General features: G+C 38.4%; 4 protein-coding genes across 4 annotated transcripts; all 4 read right to left on the bottom strand.

Moving 5' to 3' along the window:
- Positions 1 to 1,671: 1,671 nt before the first annotated feature.
- On the bottom strand, positions 1,672 to 4,023 carry f2rl1.2 (coagulation factor II (thrombin) receptor-like 1, tandem duplicate 2). Its single transcript, XM_084136595.1, has 2 exons — positions 3,803 to 4,023; positions 1,672 to 3,697 (listed from the first exon to the last, which is right to left on the bottom strand). Exons 1-2 carry the CDS (start codon positions 3,873 to 3,875, stop codon positions 2,607 to 2,609), a joined length of 1,164 nt encoding a protein of 387 aa, XP_083992721.1. The 5' UTR covers positions 3,876 to 4,023; the 3' UTR covers positions 1,672 to 2,606.
- A 1,402-nt stretch (positions 4,024 to 5,425) lies between these two features.
- f2rl1.1 (coagulation factor II (thrombin) receptor-like 1, tandem duplicate 1) lies at positions 5,426 to 7,881 on the bottom strand. Its single transcript, XM_084136596.1, has 2 exons — positions 7,736 to 7,881; positions 5,426 to 7,307 (listed from the first exon to the last, which is right to left on the bottom strand). The coding sequence occupies exons 1-2, from the start codon at positions 7,800 to 7,802 to the stop codon at positions 6,241 to 6,243; spliced, it is 1,134 nt and encodes a 377-aa protein (XP_083992722.1). The 5' UTR covers positions 7,803 to 7,881; the 3' UTR covers positions 5,426 to 6,240.
- Positions 7,882 to 9,619: 1,738 nt separating this feature from the next.
- Positions 9,620 to 13,112, bottom strand: LOC311097040 (proteinase-activated receptor 1-like; the record flags this gene model as incomplete). The annotated part of the gene is made up of 2 exons (XM_084136503.1): positions 9,620 to 10,707; positions 12,968 to 13,112. The coding sequence occupies 2 exons, from the start codon at positions 13,110 to 13,112 to the stop codon at positions 9,620 to 9,622; spliced, it is 1,233 nt and encodes a 410-aa protein (XP_083992629.1).
- Positions 13,113 to 15,358: 2,246 nt separating this feature from the next.
- LOC311097039 (proteinase-activated receptor 1-like) lies at positions 15,359 to 16,360 on the bottom strand (the record flags this gene model as incomplete). The annotated part of the gene is made up of 1 exon (XM_084136502.1): positions 15,359 to 16,360. One exon carries the CDS (start codon positions 16,358 to 16,360, stop codon positions 15,359 to 15,361), a length of 1,002 nt encoding a protein of 333 aa, XP_083992628.1.
- Between the last annotated feature and the right edge of the window lie 496 nt (positions 16,361 to 16,856).

Raw genomic sequence — 16,856 nt, 5'->3', positions numbered from 1 at the left:
ATAAAATGTGAGAATTTAAGTTGAGAAAACTTAATTTCTTTAGGTGTTACCAATTGAAGTAATGTTTTTAAGTTGATCCAACTGTTCACTTTTTACATTGAAAAATCTCTCACTGTATATGTAACTGCTGCTGTTGTGAATTCACAATGTGCTTCTTTGATCAGTGATATATCACTGATCAAAGAAGCACATTGTGAATTCACAACAGCAGCAGTTACATATACAGTGAGAGATTTTTCAATATGAAACATGCTCATAATCAAAACAGCATAGACTTGCGCATTTAAAAGAGTGCTGTTCATTAAACATGAGCAGAATTTGTGAAAATGATTATATCCTCCTGGGACCCAGAATTTTTATTTTTTTTTGAATTTAGTTTTTTTCCATGTCATCACATTGTTTAGAGCACAATAAACAAATGGTAAAAAAAACATTTTTGAAAAAAAATATTTTATTCATACGTTATGCTATGTCCTCTGTAGTGGACGCCAGGACTAAGTTGTTTAAAAAATAAAATGACATGAAATTATATGTATAGGCAAAAACAATGGGATTTTTTTTTCAATCATCAATAAATTTGGGGGTTTCAGGATTTTTTCCACCAAAATTTGTATAAAGATTATTCTCAACTATGTTATGAAAGAAATAACGGAATGAATTGATACACCATTTTACTTTATGCAATATGTGGGTAAAATGTTCATAAATTAATATTCCCATTCAATGCAATGTATCTATAAACTGTATCTAATTTGCACCTTAATGTGTTCTTGGAGCAACATTTAATGAAAAAAGAAGTGTAATAATTGGAGTAATAATTGGCAACATTTGAATAATAATATCTAATATTTCATAGGAATATTGATGTATAATTTATTTCCATATTCACTTGTTGTGTTTCACAAAACACAACAAGTGTTTTTTTTTTTTTTGAAACCCCTTAACATTTTCCTGAGATGTTATTTTATGAAATACAATCTGAAAAGTAGTCCAATTTAAATTATAATTACAATATATTATCATATTTCCATAAGAATGCTACATTTGATCACTAAATTAATGTCAGACATTTTTAAAGACCAAGGAGAAGTTGTTTTCATGGTGAAACCTCCAAACATTTCGTATCTCTGAAAAGTCCTGAATGTGCTCTTTACAGGACACCCAGGTTGTGTCATGTGACATGTATGATGTCAGAGAAATTCACTAAAATATAATGTCCACTACAGTGGACAAAAGTCTATTCTTGGGTCCCAGGAGGATATAGGTTTTACATATGTATTTAGCAAATGCTTTTATCCAAAGCAATTGAATGAGGCCCAGTTTGTCTCCACAAAACAGTTACTAAAAGAGTTCAACCAAACAAACATTAACAGTTTATAGCCTCCAAGATATCATCATGAAGTCTTGTGTCACGAGGTTGGCTAGTTTCATAGATCGCGATGATCACAGTGTTTGTCATAGTTTCTAACGACAGCATATGACTCACCCACTCTTTAAAAAACTGGTTCCACGAAGAACCTTTAATGAAACCTTTACATTCGGCAAAATGCTCTTTATAGTGGAAAAGGTTCTTTAGAATTTTAAAATGTTCTTCACACTATTAAAAAACGGTTATTTTAAGTACTGTTTACTGAAAGGTTCTTTGGGGAACCAAAAATGTCCAGGCACTGCTGTGAAAAAAAACCTTTTTGGACCTTTATTTTTAAGAGTGTAGACATACATAACATACTCTACATTCAATTATTCATAAGAAACTAACAATTCAGCAGGAAGCAAAACAGTTTCAAAGCAAACAAAAGATTTGTTGAAAAGGCATTGTGCCTTGGGGGGTAAAACAGTTACAACGGTTTTATTCGCTGCATTTTTTTAAAAGACTTTTAAAGAGATTGTGATATTTGATAAGATAAACAACATGTGAGAGAAGGATTTGTGCAAAACAACTTGCACAGACGTACACGGAACCAATCTCTAGAATTCCAATGTAGAAATAAAAAAGGTTTGTTGCCAGAGATACAGCTGTTTTGTTTGAAACTATCAAATATGCATGAATTTAGGAACATAATTTAAACGTTTATCACACGGCTGACCTAATTATATAATACAGTGAGGTACAAGAAGAAATAAAAAATAGTCATTGTGACTAACTGGCAAGAATTGTTGCTAATCAGGTATTAACAACAGAAGAAATTCTGGCTGGATGACAAAGTTAAAACATAGCTACTTAATTTTTACAGCAGAGCATTTAACCATTCACAGGCTGACAAATTCACATTAAAAATCTTTTTGCTAGGACCATCTGAAGAGTATCAAATGTAACAACAGAATGACCTGACCTGGCTGAAGTTTTACCAAACTGCTTTGACTTCACGGCCCTGAGCTTTAGACTAAACGTTGCAGTCATGTGATCAAGAAACAGGTTTTTCTGTTCAAACTCTTTGTGGCTCCTTCAGCTTTGGGTTAATGAAGGTCTGACAGCTGATACAAAATATCTTCACAGACACCTTTCATGTGTTCTCAGACAGTTTATTCAGTGAAGAACACGAGATCCACGGTGCCAGCGCTCAAAACTTAAACTCCTGTCCATCATGGTCCTTGTCGCCCCGCTCTCAGCAGGTGCTGCTCTCCGTGGCGCCTGTGCTAGAAGTGTACCTGTTGTTCTTTTTCGAGTACTTCATGGAGCTGAACGACACCCTCATCCTGTCCACCGTACGACTGCTGCGGCACAGCAGCGTGTTCTTGACTTGCTCCCTGAACTCGTCCGAGACGTAATAGTAGATGAAAGGGTCCAAGCAGCTGTTGAGGCTGGCCAGGCACAGCGTGGTGATGTAGAAGCCATAGCTGTTATTAGCCCAGCTTTTTTCCTGGACAGAATAGTGAACCACCAGCATCACATTACTGGGGATGAAGCAGACCAGGAACGTTATGAGCACCGTGACAATGAGGACCACGGCTCGTTGGCGGGTTTTACTGGCACTGCCTTCAACTGCGGAGCTCCCAAGCGAACGAAGGAGAAGAACGTAAGCAGCTATGATGACCAACATTGGGATGAAGAACACAAGACCTGCCATTACCATGAAATAATAATAGGGCAGCTGAACGTCCAGGAACATGTTTCCCGTCTGATAGTTATTCTGACTGACAAGGGTGATGTCATGGCAGGTGGTGATGTTGAGTTCTGTGGAATTAAATGTTTGCTGGTAGAGGTACAAAGGCGTAGTGCTGACCCCTATGAAGATCCAGATACACACAGATACGATGATCGCAAACTTGTTGTTTCTCCTCTGCTGGGAGAGCGGGTGAGCGCAGACCCAGTACCGCTGGACGCTTAGACAAGTGATGAAGAGGATGGAGCAGTACATGTTGCCGTAGAAGAAACCCACCAACACTTTGCACATCCCTTCCCCATAAGTCCAGTTGTTTCCTTTTAAATGGTAAGCGATCTTGAGAGGTGTCCAGATAACAAACATCAGGTCAGCCAGCGCCAGGTTGCCCATGTAAATGGCAGCAGGGTGAATTTTCTTTGACCTGAACAATAAAACCCATATGGCCATCGCGTTGCTTGGCAACCCCAATACAAACACAATTATGTAAATAATTGGCAGGAAGACTGTAGTGAGGCTGCTCTGTAGTATATCTTTAACGACCTGGTCAATGTCGGAACCCTGCACGACTACAAGAACCCGCCCTTTGCTTCTATCTGAAACAAAACAAATTGATTCATATTAAAATGAGTGAATTACATACAAAAGTAAACAAGTAAAAAACAAGTAAATAAAAATATGGACGAATTAAAGCGACTCACCTGGCTGCTGTGCCGACGCAAAAATCACACACGCGGAAAGAAACAAGATCCGGTAACTCGCGGAGACAGCCATAATCCGTGTTTTTCAAACTTTTCGTTTAGTTCTCAAACTAAATAACAGTTTGTCTCTTGAAGCGGTGTATGAGCTCTGTGTTCCTCTCCGTGAAATGTTTTTAGTCGATCTGAAAGAAGGGAGGACACACCTTAACCCTCAGCGTCGAGTTTCCACCTGCATGACGTCACACGCTTGACGCATTCCATAGCCTACCAGTCAGATCCTAGCGAGTAAGTTTCGAGTTTTGATCGAAATCAAACACATGAGCTGCGCGTGGGAAGAGAGAGAGAGAGAGAGAGAGAGAGAGAGAGAGAGAGAGAGAGAGAGAGAGAGAGAGAGAGAGAGAGAGAGAGAGAGATTGACCAAGATTGTGTTGTGTGGGTCATATGAAACTAACTGCAGGGTTCTCAAGTCTCACGCATTGGCCGTAAGACACACGCAATTCAACCAGTTCACACGCTCACACGCAACACCGTGTATTTCTCACGCTGAAAAGGCAGTGCCAACCAAGTTGTCCTGCAAGCTTAATATATAACGTAGTCATTTTTCAGTTTTAACAACAACAGTGCTGTTTAAAGGGTATTTACGTGCTATTTTTTATAGCAACATTCTTTAATGTTCTTTCAAAATTCAAGATTGTCATCTGTAGGCTACTTTAGCTTATTTTGTCCATTCCTTACAAGAAAGATGGGGAAGAAATGCATAATAAACAATAAAATTCAAATAGGCCTACATTAAAATAAGAGTAGCCTATACACAATAAGGGGCAATACACTAAGAATAATACAAATAAACAATACACAATAACATACAAATTAATAATACATTAATAATAAACACATCACAGTCAATACACAGAATCATCTTTATTTGATCAAAATGACATTACAAACTTGCATTGTTATTGTTACCTAAAACCCAAACTAAAGTGAAGCAAATTGAAATAAAGTTGAAATAAAATAAAATATTAAAAGAAAAACTAAATCTTAAAAATGTTGCCTTGTCAACTAATATGATAATAATAACCTAATATACTAACACTGAAATAAAAAATAAATAGATGAAGTAATTTAAAAAAAAACTATGTATAAAAATACTAGAACAAATTACGAAAACTAAAATAACACTGAACACAATTCAAAACTTGTCAAATATATTAATCTTCCTAAAAACATTAGCATATGGCATTTACGACAAACACTACAATGTACTAAGGTTAATTTAAAAAATAAATTGGCTACCTCTTTGATAAAGTTGTACAACTGATTAATCAGATATTCATAAATAATATAAATAAACCTATGATTTCATCAAGGTCACAGAAGCTCTGGATTTTTTATCATTTTGGTCATTATTCTTATATATTCTGTTCAACCGTTCTATCAATGGTTTATTTTTTAAATAATTTCTTGCCACATAATTTTTTTGTAGCTCCATATCTTTCAAATAACTGCAAATCGATGTTATGATTTAACTGGTCATATAAAAAGTTGCTCCGTGGACCATTTTCTACCTGCCGTCTGTCTTGTTAAGAGGACAAGACCAACAAACACACACAGAGCAAATCACAGGGAACATAGGAAGACAAATTTATTGATAAATACATTGAAAATTCTTTTAAAAAACCCCACACAAATACAAAATAAACTCAGATAAAACATCATTCGAACAGATGTGCTTTGAAACCAAGTGTGGGCATGAGTGTGCAAAGAGACAAAAATGTCTAAAAGAAAACATTGTGTATAAGATTGAATGGTGCTGCCATTTCAGCATTCAGTGCTTTAGAACAAATCTGGACAAGGTTATTTTTGCTGGTCATACATTCACACGTCATTGAACACATTCACATTCTTTTAGAGCTCCTTCTACACACATTTAGACAGGAATAAATGCAAAATGGTTTCTGTAACAGGTGCTCCAAATCTATTAACAGCTCTAAGTTATTCAGTCAGCTTCCAGTCAACTTTCACAGAACTAGATTAAAGGTCATTTGAGAGAAGATTCTGAGAAATCCCACTAACACAGAGAGACTTAAAGCAACCTGTATCTAGAGGCACAATGGCAAACATAATGATAACAATGCTTCAACATTTCCATGGTGACGATGTCGTCAATCAGGAAGACAATTTGGAGTTCCAAAAAGTGCTGGTATGAAACCCCTATGGTATTTTTACATATGGGTGAGATTTCATGGAATAATATGTTTACCTGTTGCTTGAATTACATGTGAAATGTCAACTATAACTCAGTGCCTGTTTCAGAAACTTGTCCCTCCAGCCCTTACATTTTATAATATAATAACAAGAGCTCATACAGTTTTCAAGAGGTATTATAGAGCATATCACAGATTTATAAAACAATTTATGGTTTTCATACATCATTCTTAGTAGGAAGTACTCTGCGTGTTTTCAGTGTCTGATGTGTAGGTACTCTTTTTCCTTGAATACTTCAATGCGCTGAAGGAAACTCGCATCCTCTGCGCGGTGCGCTCGCTGCGACAAAGAAATATGTTTCTGACATGTTCTCTAAACTCATCTGAGATGAAATAATACACAAACGGGTCGACGCAGCTGTTCAGGCTGGCCAGGCATAGCGTGGTGATGTAGAAGCCGTAGCCGCTGTCCTGTACTCCCAAATAGAGCAGGGAGTAATGCATCAGAACCATGATGTTACTCGGGGTGAAACACACCAGGAACATCACCAGCACCGTGACGATGAGGATGACAGCCTTCCTCCGCTTCTGAACGATGTTAGGGTCTGTCATCGAGCTCTTCAAGGCACGTAGCATCAGCACATATGCCACTATATTTACTGTGCAGGGAACTACAAATCCCACAACTCCCATAGTCAGGAAGTAGATAGAAGGGTATAGCGATTGGCTAGGACGAGTGACATCATGGCAGGTGACAATATCAAGGTTGGTGACCTTCACGGTCTGGTCATAAAGATAAAGAGGCACTGTGATAACCCACACAACCAGCCACACACACACAGACACACCTGCCGCCAATTTGTTGTTCCTTTTCTGCTGGGAAAGAGGATGTACTATGGCCCAATACCTCTGGACACTAATACACGCAATGAAAGCAGTTGAACAATACATGTTCCCATAGAAAAAGCCCACCAGCACTTTGCACAGGGCTTCCCCGTAGATCCAGTTATTCCCGTTAAAATGGTACGCAATTTTAAGAGGAATCCAGATTATGAACAACAAGTCCGCCAGTGCAAGGTTGGCCATGAAAATGGATGAGGGATGTTTCTTCTTCGTCCTGAAGAGGAACACCCAGATGGCCAATGCATTGGCTGGCAAGCCCACACTGAAGACAATGATGTACACCACTGGGAGGAAGATCTGGGTGAGCTTGCTGTTCAGTACATCAACAGCAGTGGACGTCACCGATACACCCTCCTTAGTTTCATCACCAGTAAAGCCTCTTTCCAAGTCAGAATCTAGACAGATAGATAGACAGATTTACTCCACATGCATCACTTCAGATCTTAAATGAACCAGACACAAAGATTCAGCATGGTCTGCATGCATCAGCATGTAAGCTACATTATTAAATCTGTCTGCTGTAAAGGAACAAATGTCTGTTGTGATCCACATATCACAACAGACATTTGTTCCACATATAGGTAGGCAGGTTTAAACAATGTGAAATCAAATTTTTCATACCTAAAACGGCAAGGTCCTTAAATATTATATGAATATTAGCCTAATATATGTAGGCTATATACTTTTAAATATATTTTTAGACAAATCAGAAAGTAAATCTACATTTGTAACTTGTGGTTATCAGTAGGAAATAAACAAATAAAACGTTTTCATATATGAAAGTATTGAGACACGTTTCGTGAGAAACATAACAAATTCTTACTTTGACTTGACAGGTTCACGCTGATTAACAGAAGCACGGCGTAAATCCAGGTCAATGGGTGAGCCATTTTCCGGTGAAATTGACTGGAAAGACTGGAATTAGTTGAGCTTGACTGTTTTCATCTTGAATGTAAACAGAATCAGCTCTTTATAGACAGGTGCGGAGCTCCGTTAAGCAAAGTCATATGACCTTACCTGGGACACGCCCTTCAGAGCGACGCATTTACAATGGTAGCCTATTTCATGGGGACACAGTGTTGCCAGATTGGAAATGTCCAAGTATCGTACCAGAAGCTCAAAATTATCGTATTTGGAAGAAAATTATCGTACACGAGTCAAACCTGTACAGAATACAGTCAAGAAATCTCCAACGGGGGGGGGGAATCGGTTCTGATTAATTCGGTTCGGGAGTATAGATAAAAGCCCTCCCGCACTTACAATTGATTGGTTGGGTCCTTGTATGCGCTTCGTGAGGCACACTAGCACACACACACACGCAAGGTCTCTCGCTCGCTCCCTCTCTCTACACGTTCTTCCGGCCGGTACACGTAGAATCCACAGCTAGATCAATGAGAAGCCCTGATGATTACAACGACGACCATCATTTGAAGTGTCACACAGTTCTGAAATTATCGTACATTATACGATTTTTTCCATTATTGATCGTACATCGTACAGAGGTCAAAATTATCGTACAAATACGATAATTATCGTACATCTGGCAACACTGTGGGGACAGTTTAAAATATGTAGCCTATATATTTCGTCAGTTACATGCTTAAAATACATAACTTCAATGCACCTGACATTTCCAAAAACAAAATGTGCTCTTCCTTTCTATGAGCTAACCATTCCGCTGTATTATTGTGAAGCGTCAGTTTTTCTCTCTTGCCAGAATTCTTTAAGAATATGACGTAACAGTTCAAGACTCTTAAGAATTTATGTAGTATCAGTAAAGATATAAGTAGAAGTGATGACTGTCTTTTAAGGTAGGGTAAGTGAATTCCTTACAAACAACCAATCACTTAGGCTTATTGTTACTTACTACGCTGTCAACATAATTTTATAGTTTCTATCACCCACGTTCAACGGTCAACATGTAGCCTATGGTTTCTGCAAAATTGCCATACAGCAATTATTGTCTACACATACCATTTAATTAATTAAGTAACATCTTCAAAATGTATAAGAACCGTTTGAACATAATTAACGATGGACTAGTTATATTTTGGTTGCCTAATTTAGACGGCATTAAAACAGCATACAGTAGCCTAGTCTGCTAGGTGCGTTAGACATATGGATAAACACCGCCACCTAGAGGATTGCATAATCACAGCCTCAGTGTGTCATGTAAAAAAAAGTGTGTTTAAAAATGTTTAAAATAAATAAACGATCAAATGTTATTACAGTTTTTATTCATTATTATTGTGGAATCACACAAATCCATAGATAGATAGATAGATAGATAGATATATAGATAGATAGATAGATAGATAGATAGATAGATAGATAGATAGATAGATAGATAGATAGATAGATAGATATTTAATTGGCACAGCATGACATCATATTATAAACAAACTGTATGTATGTAGTTGTAGTTAAATATTAGAATACATTAATCTATACATGCATCATGCAGAGCCACTGAATACATACACTTCATATATTTATTAATACTGACAAATTAATACATTGTTATTGAATGAATGAATACATTTATTAAATGCATGAGCTCACCTCTGATGATGATAATGATGTTGATATTAGATCCAGAGTCATTCAATGCTTAAATACAGCTTTTAAACAGCTTTTGTTTTAAATGTCAAAGTGTCTACTTTCATTGAATTATTATTATTATTATTCAGATTTCCTAGCATCACAATCATGTGTTTGCTCTTTCTGCCTGCCTACATCTCAAAACAGAGCTGATTTTCTGTCTGTACTGAGACGAGCCATAATAGTACAGTAGAGGGTCCAGGAAAACACTTGAGCTCCCCAAACACACAGCCAACAGGTAAGCCGGATAGGTATTCACTCCTCTGTTTCTTCCAGTAGCTAAACGAACACAGTGATACAACAGGATGCCATTGGATGGTCCAAAACACACCACAAACTCCATCAGCACGGCAGTAGCCATAATCACGGCTCTTCTTTCCTTGTCTAAGGAAGAAGATGATGTCGTTAAACGAGTAGGTTTGACACTGAGCACATATATGATGGTAGAGTAGCTCACTAAGATGACGACCAACGGCAGGAAGAAGTAGAGGCAGGGGAGGATGGAGAACAGGTACAAGTAAAACAGCATTGAAAAGTCATTTTTTGGCAGCACATCAAAGCACGTGACCCCCACCTTGTCGACATTGAACGTTTGTCTCACTGAGAGAATCGGCACCGTACCAGCGAGCGCCAGCAGCCAGACCAGCACACATACACACGTGGCTTTCCTTGCACTCCTCCAGGTTAGAGAGGCGATGGGAAGCGCCACAGCCAGCAGTCTGTCCACACTCATGCACATCATCAGCAGTATGGAGCAGTACATGTAGCAGTAGTGAGCAGCACTGAGCACACGACACACCACCTCACCGAACACCCAATCTGAAGCGTTCAGCTGGTAGTGGATCTTCAGAGGCAGCAGCAGGGTGAAGAGCAGGTCCACACACGCCAGGTTAGACATGTAGATCACAGATGCATTCTTCGCTCGAATCCTACAGGTGAACGTCACCAAGGCCAAAGCGTTCAGGGGCAAACTAATGAGGATGATGAAGATGTTGAATGAGGGCATGACGCGTGTGACCATCAAGCCTTTAAATAGCAGAACTGCCTCCTCTGGTATGCCCAATCCTCCAGAGAATGAAATAGTTTGGTTATTGTATGTATCTGCACTTAGATTATTTCTATTAAACTTTGTCACATGGTTCTGATTTGTCTGGTTAAGTGAGCCAAATGGAAAAGACTTCACACGGCCAGAATCTGTAACCAAAACACAAACACAATCAGTGCTTTAATTGATTGACTTTCGAGCAAAACAAACCCATCTGACAAAAACAGACTTCAGTCCCATAAACAGCTGTTGCACTACATTACCTAATATACATTTAAATTCATCACATCAGCTAGACACAACTGAAAGTCATGACACTCATGAGATCGCTGATGTACTTACCATTTAATCCATTGAATGTTTGATTAATGGTAAAGGAAAGAAAGTAATTTATGTTCTCCATGAATACAGATAAGCTGAGATTCGAACTCTAAAGTATTTCACAACTTTAACATAAAAGATGGATAGACGTGGACGTACAGTGTTCTTCACTCATGAGTAATTTCTTCTGAGTGAAAATGACAGGATATGGTTTCAAATGTGGTGACATCACCAAAGCCTTCGGTCATGATAGATGAGAGGAACACTGATTGGTTTGAGTGTGTCTGAAAGTTTAGACACAGGGATATATATATATATATATATATATATATATATATATATATATATATATATATATATATATATAGTCCATTACCATTACAAAATGGTGCATCTCCAAGAAATAGGGTGAAAATTTGCTTAGGCATACAGGAATATTTTATAACATTATAGTGTTTTACTCGGTTTGTGGAGCAAATTAAAAACTGAAATACTTGACTACACATATTGAACAGACTGAAAGTAATGATAATTATAACAAATGCTAATGATAAATACTCCATATTAAGCACTTCTGTAAACAAAAACCCACTGGAGAGTTCACAATGCAAGGTCTTGCGGTCTAATAAGGCAGCACTCTCCAAATTGATGCATGTGGTTAGGACATAAATCTCCACAGAATGTCCAGTAAGTGCTCAAGTGTTGTTGCCAGTAAAGCTCGGATCTAGAAATGTTTCACTTATCACCGTTTCTTTGTGGATCCATTATTGTGTAAAGGGGTTTGTGGCTTCCTAAAGTGATCTGCACGTTCTGCATATTAAATATTGATAAATGGTACAGTAGGCTAGTTATTAATGAATGGATGTAGGATCCTACTGTACCGGTATACAGGGGGGAGGGGATCAGGTCGTGAGTGCAGAGACGGCTCTGCGTGAGTGGTATTTACGAAAGTAACGTTAAATACAAGTACTCCACAGCGACTCTAGGGGTCGCTGTTTGACAAAAACAGAAAACTGCACAGTGTGCCTTTAATAAATGCCTTCTGAAGCAAAGAAAAAAAAAAAAAAAAAAAAAAAAACATATTTAAACCTTTATAAGCTATAATCACTGGTTTCAAGCATCGGCCGTACGCGTGTTCACGAGAGAGTTGCGTTTTGGCAGAAGGGTTGGCCTCTGACCCAACGTATAACATAGCTCCTCTTCTCTTATATCGAAATCCTCTGACATTTTTCTTTAAAACGTCTTGTTTTAGACTTCAAATTCATGACCTTCGTTTTGTCTGAGTAGGGGGAGGCTGCAGACCTGGAGCCGGTAGATATACGTCCCAGGCAGTTTTACGCCTCTGTTGTTCCTGATGCGTCCAGTAGGGGGAGGCTGTACAGCGACACGAATTGAGGTCGGCCTATGGTAAATAATCTGCTCAAGTTATTGTTGTTTAGCATGATGCAACATTTATTATTTATAAACGATTAGCTAGATAGAGCTAGGGTAGGTAGATATCAATTAATTTCTATACATCAATGGATGGGTCTATCTTTTATTTCGAGAGACAAAAAGTTCTTAACGGTCAGGTTGATGTTCTGTCTGGCTCAAACTTAGCTAACCACGTGTAGGTTTAGCTTCTCTACTCACTTTCAAAATTAATTTTCTTTTTCATTTTCTTTTGTTGACTGTCTTTAGCTTGCATGAGATGCCTCTTCTGGTAAGACCCTGTTTACTCCTTGCATTAAAACATACTCCACATGGTTTCTGGGGCAACATTACAGTAGGCTAGATATTGGAAATATGTAAACTTGTTTTTTTACAGTCTATGGTGTGAACACACAAAAGACACATTTATAATAGGCATATACAGTGGGTATGGAATGTATTCAGACCCCCTTAAATTTTTCACTCTTTGTTATATTGCAGCCATTTGCTAAAATCATTTAAGTTCATTTTTTTCCTCATTATTGTACACACAGCACCCCATATTGACAGAAAAACACAGAATTGTTGACATTTTTGCACATTTATTAAAAAAGAAAAACTGAAATATCACATGGTCCTAAGTATTCAGACCCTTTGCTCAGTATTTAGTAGAAGCACCCTTTTGATCTAATACAGCCATGAGTCTTTTTGGGAAAGATGCAACAAGTTTTTCACACCTGGATTTGGGTATCCTCTGCCATTCCTCCTTGCAGATCCTCTCCAGTTCTGTCAGGTTGGATGGTAAACGTTGGTGGACAGCCATTTTCAGGTCTCTCCAGAGGTGGTCAATTGGCTCTGGCTGGGCCATTCAAGAACAGTCACGGAGTTGTTGTGAAGCCACTCCTTCGTTATTTTAGCTGTGTGCTTAGGGTCATTGTCTTGTTGGAAGGTGAACCTTCAGCCCAGTCTGAGGTCCAGAGCACTCTGGAGAAGGTTTTCGTCCAGGATATCCCTGTACTTGGCCGCATTCATCTTTCCTTCGATTGCAACCAGTCGTCCTGTCCCTGCAGCTGAAAAACACCCCCACAGCATGATGCTGCCACCATCATGCTTCACTGTTGAGACTGTATTGGACAGGTGATGAGCAGTGCCTGGTTTTCTCCACACATACCGCTTAGAATTAAGGCCAAAAAGTTCTATCTTGGTCTCATCAGACCAGAGAATCTTATTTATCACCATCTTGGAGTCCTTCAGGTGTTTTTTAGCAAACTCCATGCGGGCTTTCATGTGTCTTGCACTGAGGAGAGGCTTCCGCTGGGTCACTCTGCCATAAAGCCCCGACTGGTGGATGGCTGCAGTGATGGTTGACTTACTACAACTTTCTCCCATCTCCCGACTGCATCTCTGGAGCTCAGCCACAGTGATCTTTGGGTTCTTCTTTACCTCTCTCACCAATGCTCTTCTCCCCCGATAGCTCAGTTTGGCCGGACGGCCAGCTCTGCGAAGGGTTCTGGTCGTCCCAAACGTCTTCCATTTAAGGATTATGGAGGCCACTGTGCTCTTAGGAACCTTAAGTGCAGCAGAAATTTTTTTGTAACCTTGGCCAGATCTGTGCCTTGCCACAATTCTGTCTCTGAGCTCTTCAGGCAGTTCCTTTGACCTCATGATTCTCATTTGCTCTGACATGTACTGTGAGCTGTAAGGAGTGTGGCTTTCCTAATCAAGTCCAATCAGTATAATCAAACACAATATAAATGTATGAGTGTCACAGCAAAGGGTCTGAATACTTAGGACTATGTGATATTTCAGTTTTTCTTTTTTAATAAATGTGCAAAAATGTCAACAATTCTGTGTTTTTCTGTCAATGTGGGGTGCTGTGTGTACAATAATGAGGAAAAAAAATGAACTTAAATGATTTTAGCAAATGGCTGCAATAAGAAAGAGTGAAAAATTTAAGGGGGTCTGAATACTTTCCGTACCCACTGTATGTATATGTAAATCTCTCTCTCTCTCTAAGTAAAGAGTTGAACTGCACACTCACTCAAATATTTTGATTATTTCCAACATCATACATGATAAAACCCACATTAAAATCTTTTCCCATATGGTTTGAATGTAGATTCTAGTTTGAGTTGTTTCATAAATGAGATGATCTAATTATCTAATTTATATCTTAATATACATTTTTATTAAAATAGCTTACTGATCTGGACTAAGATTTGGCTATATGTGCACTTAATGTGGGTTTTTAATCATACTCTGTCTTTACCAAGTTCTCTTTAACATTTATAGTCAATATTTAAAATTGTGAATTTCTCTGAATTGATTATTTCTTAGAAACATTTTGGATAATGTAAGATCACAATTGAAATAAATATATAACACTGTGCAAGTGGTTTTTGTATATTTTAATAAAAAATCTTACATATTGTACTTTTAAGACATGATGAGCCAAATCAAAAACGTAACATAAAAGAAAACAATAGCCTAGATCAAACTGCCAGAACAGTGTGCAAAATCTTGCATGCGTTTTGGTGTAATTCACTTTAGGAAATAGCTAGATAAACAGATTATATTTGTCTGCCTGAAAAGTACATGCTGTTAGTTTATTTACGTTGGGTATTACATATGATTGCATAATCACAGCCTCTGTGCAATGATCCAATGGCTTCAGTCAAATGGTAGGCTATTACAGCTTTTATTTATTTATTTTTATTACTATTTTATTTATTAATATAGATGGATATGGGAGACATATATTATACATATGTTTGTATGATAATATACAGATACTATAGCCTATTATGCATTATAAACACTGATCCAAAACCTTCACTGACATAACACGGTAGCTACTTATTGTTAATATACTGCATGATATAGTAAACTGAATAATATATGAGTACATAAAGATAAATTGAACACTAAATCTTCATTTCATGTCGATTAATATTGGCAGATAAATACAATGTAGTGAACTTGTCAAGCAAGAATATATATGGCAGTTGTTATAAGAGAGATCCACTTCAATTTTGTTTTGTATTGTGCAGCTGTAGTGAGAGCATTTCATCAGTTTGATGGTGTGTTTGCTCTTTTTGTCTTCCTGCACAAAAACACAGATCTGATCTTCTGTCTGCACTGAGACGAGCCGTAGTAGTACAGAAGAGGGTCAAGAAAAACACTTGCACTCCCAAAACACACAGCTAACAGGTAAACAACATATGATGAATCTCCCTCTGTTTCAGTAGCTAAACGAACACAGTGGTACAACAGGATGCCATTGGTTGGAGCGAAACACACCACAAACTCCATCAGCACGGTGATAACCATAATCACAGCTCTCCTTCGGTTGCCTGAAGATGATGATGTTGCTAGAGATTCAGACTTTACACTGAGCACATATATTATGGTAAAGTAGCTCACTAAGGTGACAACCAGTAGCAAGAAGAAGTAGAGGCAGGAGAGGATGGAGAACAGGTACACATAATTCTGTGTTTGATACAGCACGTCATGACAAGTGACGCCCACATCCCTAATCTCTACCGTTTGTGTCATTGAGAGAAGTGGCACCGTACCAGCGAGCGCCAGCAGCCAGACCAGCACACATACACACGTGGCTTTCCTTGCACTCCTCCAGGTTAGAGAGGCGATAGGAAGCGCCACAGCCAGAAGTCTGTCCACACTCATGCACATCATCAGCAGTATGGAGCAGTACATGTAGCAGTAGTAAGCAGCACTGAGCACACGACACGCCACCTCACCGAACACCCAATCTGAAGCGTTCAGCTGGTAGTGGATCTTCAGAGGCAGCAGCAGGGTGAAGAGCAGGTCCACACACGCCAGGTTAGACATGTAGATCACAGCTGGTTTCTTCACTCGAATCCTACAGGTGAATGTCACCAAGGCCAAAGCGTTCAGGGGTAAACTAATGAGGATGATGAAGATGTAGAACGAGGGCATGACGCGTGTGACCATCAAGCCTTTGAGGAAGAGAACAGTCTCGTTTGAGATGTACAATGTAGTGTTGTGACTATATGCTGATGTATTGGCCTTTTTTGGTGCTTGCGGCATGATGTTGCTTAAAAACCCACCACCAAGAATAAATGTGCAGCCAGAATCTGTAACCAGCACAAAACACAATGAGTGAAGGTCAACTTACAATTATTAGAAAAAAGGTAAGCATGAGATCCAGCACTAAACATTACCATGACTGGAGTGTTAGAGATTGTACAAAAACTTTACAAGTGAAATATGAATTGTACGAATTGACACCAATTCTGCAAAATGTAAAATAGTTAGAAATTGTTATTGAGACTGTGTTGCATATTACTAGTAGGTACTGTTGAAGAACTCTGAATAATGGTTTCGTAGTAAGATGAAGCAGGCGGACCACAGTCTGAATCTGTAATCAACACAAAAGATAATTAGTGAAAGCTCTCATAATACCACCAGAGAATAAATAAGAGAACCTGGACATATTTGAGAAAAGGCTTTGATGGAGATTGTTGTATTGGATGGAATTTATTCCAAACTTGGATATATTTATATTGTAGTCTATGAATGCTAC

This window comes from Abramis brama, assembly GCF_963993115.1.
Source record: "Abramis brama genome assembly, chromosome: 15".
Taxonomy (NCBI): domain Eukaryota; kingdom Metazoa; phylum Chordata; class Actinopteri; order Cypriniformes; family Leuciscidae; genus Abramis; species Abramis brama.
The sequence above is the reverse complement of the archived record's forward strand: the minus strand, read 5'-3'. Positions and strand labels throughout refer to the sequence as shown.

What these genes read in the sequence shown, in the direction of transcription:
- f2rl1.1 (XM_084136596.1), bottom strand. Translation starts at nt 7,802, where the DNA reads ATGGCTCACCCATTGACCTGGATTTACGCCGTGCTTCTGTTAATCAGC. An exon ending in CGTGAACCTGTCAAGTCAAA is followed by an intron (nt 7,308 to 7,735) that starts GTAAGAATTTGT and finishes CTATCTGTCTAG; the next exon opens with ATTCTGACTTGGAAAGAGGC.
- f2rl1.2 (XM_084136595.1), bottom strand. Translation starts at nt 3,875, where the DNA reads ATGGCTGTCTCCGCGAGTTACCGGATCTTGTTTCTTTCCGCGTGTGTG. An exon ending in TGCGTCGGCACAGCAGCCAG is followed by an intron (nt 3,698 to 3,802) that starts GTGAGTCGCTTT and finishes GTTTTGTTTCAG; the next exon opens with ATAGAAGCAAAGGGCGGGTT.